The sequence below is a fragment of the Enoplosus armatus genome, chromosome 2 (genome assembly GCF_043641665.1).
Source record: "Enoplosus armatus isolate fEnoArm2 chromosome 2, fEnoArm2.hap1, whole genome shotgun sequence".
Lineage (NCBI taxonomy): Eukaryota > Metazoa > Chordata > Actinopteri > Centrarchiformes > Enoplosidae > Enoplosus > Enoplosus armatus.
In genome coordinates this window covers 10,620,763-10,627,579 of record NC_092181.1, presented here as the reverse complement: position 1 = coordinate 10,627,579, position 6,817 = coordinate 10,620,763, and the positions used below count along the sequence as shown (strand labels likewise).

The 6,817-nt window shown below is 41.0% G+C and overlaps 1 protein-coding gene across 2 annotated transcripts; it reads left to right on the top strand.

Moving 5' to 3' along the window:
* The first annotated feature begins 240 nt into the window (after positions 1-240).
* pold4 (DNA polymerase delta 4, accessory subunit) lies at positions 241-4,717 on the top strand. Of its 2 annotated transcripts, none has more exons than XM_070922154.1 (5): positions 241-340; positions 1,461-1,576; positions 1,910-1,993; positions 3,802-3,913; positions 4,441-4,717. In XM_070922154.1, exons 2-5 carry the CDS (start codon positions 1,471-1,473, stop codon positions 4,463-4,465), a joined length of 327 nt encoding a protein of 108 aa, XP_070778255.1. In that variant the 5' UTR covers positions 241-340; positions 1,461-1,470; the 3' UTR covers positions 4,466-4,717. The 2 variants fall into 2 exon arrangements, with proteins under 2 accessions (XP_070778255.1, XP_070778263.1); XM_070922162.1 differs by having other exon boundaries at positions 243-330.
* Positions 4,718-6,817: the final 2,100 nt, after the last annotated feature.

Sequence of the window (6,817 nt, the reverse complement as noted above, 5' to 3'; positions counted from 1 at the left end):
ATTGTTTTTTATGCAGTGAATATAATGAAGTATACATAAAGATATTTCAAAGGAAGTAGGCTACTTTTTCCCCTTTTTATGTGGGTGGGGGTAGTCAGTGTAGTCAGTGTAAAGTAGGGGTCCCTTCCGAAAAAGGTTGGGAACCTCTGGTTTAGTAGCCCACTGCTGACCTGTAATACGCAAGCCAAACGACAGGCGGCAGCAAAGGGGCCCGACTGTCCGTATTCTTCCGTAGAGAGAGAAGAAGAACTCGTTGTCGACATTGTTTTGGTGCGCTGGTTTTGCTGCAGACTAAATGAAGAGAAAACGCTCTATTGTTTGAATAACGACGTAAGTTCAGGTAACATTAATGTAAAGTTGTAATGACTGGTGAATGTCCGTCCATCCAAAGTTACAGTATGATCATGTGGAAGAAGAAGGGAGTGGCAGTATAGTGGCTAAAAAGGGTTCACAAGGAAGTAGCTCACATTCGTATTGAAATTCATTTTATTTGTTTGATCCGACTTTAAGGTGAAATCATCAATATTCGTGAACATCATTATCCCACCGGCATTTATATTTGTAAGAAGCAGGTCAACTTAAATCACCAGATTCTTAAATTGAGTTTGGTGTGACCTTTGGTGTCGTTTTATTTTGAAAGTTAAAAGCCTTTACCCACACATCAGAATCACAAATACTTTATTGATCCCCGGGGGGAAATTACACGTTATACTACCGCACACTATACATGTTCGACTATAGGCTACAGAAGAGATTCATGTGGAAGTAAGTAATAGCTAAACGCTGCATGGACAAAGTGTTATTACTTAGTAACCACTCATTAGTAATACTTGATAATTGACAAGTAGAGACTGCTTCTTAAATGTAGTTTAAAAAGGTCTTTACATGTGTGACCATGACGAGGCAGCAACTACTGCATGCCTCTTAATGTGAAAATGTGAGTAATCCAGTTGCAAGGGTAATTCCTGTTAAACTCCACGCATTAAGAGGTGATGTAACTGGAGTTTTGGTCGGTTCACCCTGCATTGTAGTTCACTTTAAATGTGGTTGAATCAAGGATCTGGCAGGGTCACTGTCATTGGAGCTGCAAATAGGCTGCAACTTACAATTAGAAAGAAAATAATACTTAAAGCTGCAGTAGGCAATATTATTGAATTATAATTTCGTAACTCATTTTGACCATTGCATGTCGCTAACAAAATCTAATTGAAGGGCTCCTTTAAAAAAATGTGTGTCTGTGAGCACCCGACCCCTTTGCCTTTAGCGTTTTAAAAAAACTGGACCAGGTCTGAATCAAACAACCAATCAGGGTAATCATAGCAATAGCGTCCTTTCAGAATGAAATCCTTTTTTATTATTTGAGTGGAAAAGAATCCCCCAGCTCACTGTTTATTAAGGCTCTATTATCACTCGCGTAAAGTATACGCAGTAAAGTGTATGTGCGTGTGTATATGTTCTAGATCAGTCACCATGACAACCAAGCGTGGACTGATAACTGATTCATTCAAGGTAGTGAAGAAGGCGAGGAGGGGGGGGGAACGAGAGAGGAAGCCGACTCCCCCTCCACCACAGGAAGGTGAAGATTGTTCTGCCATTTATAAATCTCCCCTCAGTGAACAGCCATTCATTGTTTGCATATTGTGAACAGGGCTGAAATATATTTTCCATATATATTATTAAGTGTATAGGTGTTTCCTTCAGTTCAAGGTAGCTTAAAAAATGTTTAATGGTAGATACATATATGTGCCCTGTAAAAATGTGAACGTTATTTTTTGGTGTTAATGTCAAAAAGAAAATGTTTATGATGAATATTATTAACGTGAGACCAGTGTCAGATTTGTCTGATGCTGTGTTGGGACACACAGTAGCAGTGACTTGAATTTCTCTCTGAATCTTTGTCTCGGTGCAGGGCCCGAAACTGGAACAGTCCGAGAGGAGGAGCTGCAGAAGCTCAGGCAGTTTGACCTGGACTGGAGATTTGGGCCCTGCACGGGTAACATTACTACACATGGAACACGCTGTCGAATATATCGGGCTTTTCGCGTAAACAAAAGAGATAAGATCAAGTCAACTTAAATATTATTCACTGGTTTGAGTTTGTGTACAGGATGAGGACCAGTTTTACTACAACAAGCGCCGCATGCTAAATAGAATAGTCCCTCTGATTCACAAAATGGCTAAAAGTCGGATGAGAAGGTCGATATTATAGTAGTCCGTCGCAGAGATAGGTCCGAGGCCTGGTTAGCCTAGCTTAGCTCAAAGATGGGAAGCAGGGGGGAAACTGCAACCCTAGAAAAAATACACCCTTCTGCAGGTCCAATTAAATAGATCGATGTTTTGAACATGTCACATTAGAGCTTTTGAGCTGTGGCTTATCTCATCCACAGCTTATCAGGTTTATCTGCATTTTCCAGTGGCAGCCACTTTTAGCTCTTTGATTAGTTTTTTTACGGCCCATTTACTGTACTGTTTGGTTTCAGTCTTCTCGCTGTCTCCAGGCAAATAAAGTTAGCGATGAGAATATTGAGCTTACATTCACCCGGTGGCCATAAAAACAACTCCAAATAGATGCTTATGTTGCCCTGTGTCTGCTGGATGCTTAAATGGGCAACTGCTAATACATTTACCATGTCAATTTTATATACAGTTATAATAGAGTGCTATTTTTGTAGGCCAACTCGGAAGTCAGCATCGCCCTGGTTCCCTCGACAAAAAACCAATGGGATTTTTCCATGGGATTTTGGATTATTGCAGAAAATAAACTCTGTGGCAAAACAAAAGTTTATGATACTCACACGTTTTGTTCAGCAAGATAATCTTCACTAATGAACACCGCTTTTAGGATTTTTGAAGCATAAATGGAATCGCCAGAAGTAAAAAGCTAACATTAGGCTATAAATGAACTACACCACGGTCGCATTACTTCAACGTCACCACCACTATGCTTCACTTTTAAGAGAATATAGACAGAAAGATATAGAGTATAAACACACGGAGGCTGTATAGGCGGACTAGTGAGTAGATGAAGGAAGTTTTTCCTTGCCACTGTCGCCAAAGTGCTTGCTCATGGTGGGAACTGTTGGGTCCCTGTAATAACATTATAAAGCTCTATTTGTAAAGTGTCATGAGATTACTTTTGTTGTGATTTGGCGCTATATAAATAAAATTGAATTGAATTGAATGACTTTCCGTGTTCGACATGAAGACGTTTAATGTCTGCGACAACCTCTGTAGTCTCATTTAGCCGCTTGTTAGCAACCGCCTTTTTTAAGACACATAAAAGTTTCAAAATTCTAGTATCGACTGACATATTTTATGTTGTAGAACAAAACATGAAAATCTCTTGCAGACCTTATTTCAGGCATCTAACCAAAAACCCATTCAAATAACCCATTGACTTTGAGAAGAGGGAACTGGAAGTCTAAAAATGCTGACTCATTTTTGGGTTTTAGGACTCCTTCCTTCAGCACATCTATATGTCAGATGTTGTTCTGCTGCCCCTCAGTGGCCGAGAGACGTGTAACTGCAGCTTTAATGGCATATTAAATAAAGCAGTACTGAAAGAAGTATGTTTTGGGGCATCATGGTTGACTTGAGTCTCAGCTTATCTCTATCCAAAAAAGATCAGCTGAGCTCCAGGCTGTAGGATGTTCCTGGTCATAAACACATAAGAACATCGTGTCCATGTTTTTCTCCAGTCTGTGTTTCCTCCACTGACATCTTGATGCACTAAGCAGAATTGTAGCTGTCTGCTCTTTTTTGGGAAAGGTGAAGTTGTATGTACCGTCTCTCTCTTTCCAGGTATCGGCAGGCTGCAGAGATGGGAGAGAGCAAAACTTCACGGTCTGAACCCACCTGAGGAGATCAGATACCTGCTGCTGCAAACACACACTGACCCCGAGTACAACTTGAGGTAACACACACACACTACTCTAATGTTAGCAGTCTAATATCAGCATCTACACATGCTAATGTGTTATTATCATGAGGCTCACTCAACATGCTAAGCCTGTACCTCTGTAGGAGAGCAAAGCTATTATTTATGTGTGATGTCAGCCATCTTGTTTTCCGTGACCTCCACTAGTAAATCATGCTAGTGGACCCCCCCCCCCCCATTCATGAGCTACGATACATGGCAGACATGCATGAACGCAGGTTGCCACACTTCCTGCCAATAACATCACTATCAAGCGGAGAATGTATCGTGCTATGAACAGATATCAAACACTGTCAATAAAGAAAGCTTACCCTTCAAACTCTTCTTTAATCATCTTTAATAATTAAACAATAATTACGAATCATTTTAGTCTGCATTTAATTTCAGCAAAAGTTCATGTATTGCTGAAAAATGTGGAATGATATTCAGCCCTAACTCCTGCAGACACATATTCATGTTAATAAGGTTGGTCTTAATTAACTGTTGTGTCCTTTGTCTTTTAGCCTATGGAGCGGATATCCTTTGTGAGGAAGACATCGTGAGAAAGAGAAATGAACGCTGACGCCAACTAAAGTCCCAAGTTCATCTCTATCACAAATGTGTCTCAGAGGGATTTACCTTCCTGTCCTTAAACCCTCAAAAAAACTCTAACAGGGAAAAATATTTAAAACCTCAAGAAGAGCAACAGTGGATGGAGACAGAAGAATGACCATTTAGAGCATTTATGAGCATTTAGCCGTGTGTGTTTTCTTGCAGTTGTGCTATGTTTTTAATTAAAAATTCAACCAAAACACTGTCTTGTGATGTTTAATCGAGGGGGAGGTCAGCACACTGTTGACACTGTAGAAATGAAACAGTGAAGGAGACAAAAATGACAGAGAATCTCCCGTGCGGCCTACCCACTGACATACATTTGCCTCAGTCTTTTTATAACTGACCTAACTTCACACGGTCCCACTGTTTTACTCTCAACTCCAGGAGAGACATGAGGGAGAGAAGAAGTTAGTGAGTGTGTCATGTGGTGCTCCCGACAGAAGGAAACATAGGAAAGAGTTCAGCATCTGTAGCGTTCAAGAGAGGTCTGTGGTAGCCTAAGTTGGTGGTTCAAGTAATGGCAATACTGACATGAATAGGATTATTGGAACATATTCAAGACTTCTTTTAATATATAGGTCTCTCTTTATATGCTGGATATACATAGATGATGCCATTGAAACAAAAAGAAGGTACTATTCACTTTAAACGCATTACCCCGCCTCCAGCGCCGTTCGATTGGTCTGAAGTGGCGTCAAACACCCAGAGCTCAACGCTGATTGATTTGTATGTCGATCGGTTGAGCGACAGCAGACGCACTCTCCGCTGATTGGCCGAGAGCTCGGCGACTGGGATCAAACGCGGAGCGTTTCCGTAGCCATGCTTTTTAATGGGCGGGACTTTAGAAGATTCTACACGCTGATTTGTTCATGTGTTACGTCAGTCTGATTGCTGGGCCTCTCGTTGGTCCATTCTTAGCTCCGTTGCGTTTCTGCATTAGCAAATTCCGCTAATCATGTTCATTACGGGACAGAAGCGTCAAGTTAGACGGAATCAGCCGCGATAATACAAGAAGTAAGACGACTTCCTTTTGAAATAAAAGCCTAAAAGCTGCCACTGTTGGAAGAAGTACGGCCACCAGTTACCCGTTGGTTGTGCAGTACTTGGAATTTTCCCAAATACCGTGAAACAATCATTGTGATGAAATATGCATTTAGATAATATCATGGCATGTAGCATTTCTAAGGATAAATCTTTACTTTGAAGGTTAAGATCGGAGGTTGTGGTTTGTGATTGTCTGGCTTGATTTTATTGGGCGCTGTAGCCTGTAGGCTGAATATTACTGACCCACAGACACTTCTGCAGCCAGGATAAAGAGTAATAATGCCACACTGTCTGGACGAACTAGTCTTGGACCATATTTAGAGAAACATTTGTCTTAAATAAGCCTTAATTTTTAACAGACAACAATTTTTTTCCACTCGGGAATCAGATACTGTTTCAGTGGAAATATCGTCCTGATGATTTTTCACTCATGAGCGGCTGTCATAGTATAACTAAGCTAACGTTAATTAGCCAGTTGTAAAAACTAGTTTTTTAAAAAGTATTTTTGCTGCTTTCTTTTCGTTGCTGTGAGGAATTTAATCCAGAACGCATGGTGCTGTGATATATCCTGTCTTATTAGCACTGTAGGGAGGGACAGTGGACAGACGATACACGGGCACACCGACCGCTCTGGTAAGCAACCTGTTCATCTCCGGAGGATTAACGTTATAACATAAAGCTAGCTGCCTAGCTAGCTAGTCACCTACATCCATGTAGCGCACTTGCTATCTGCTAGCTTATGACTCGAAGGCTTTAGCCTGTTGTGATTTTTCACCTGTCGCTTGATATATCAGCTTATCATATGGCTTAACCTGGTAATTATGCAGCCGTATCAAATTCCTGGCAAACCCCATCAGTCGTAAGCAACATGCCTCTGAGTATTTGCCGTTATGTCATCCTTATAACCCAGGATTTAGGCGAGGCTACTCGTAATAACAGAGGCAAAGTAACGTTATTTAACGCTACATATTTTACGTCAAACGTTGAGCGAACGGCCGGTGTCATCATTATTAATGTTTCGTATACAACCAATTTATGGGTATAATGTTTGGCTCCTGTGCTGAAAGCAGGGGCGGTCGCTTAATGCGATGCAGAAATTGTCATCAGTGGTTTTGGGACGATCCTCCAGAGTTAATAATCTTAAACACGGGCCTACTTCTTACAACCTGACCTAGGGCCTTTACGGATCATTGAGAATAGAGTCTTGTGATAAATTAAATGAGCATATATGATCGACCATGC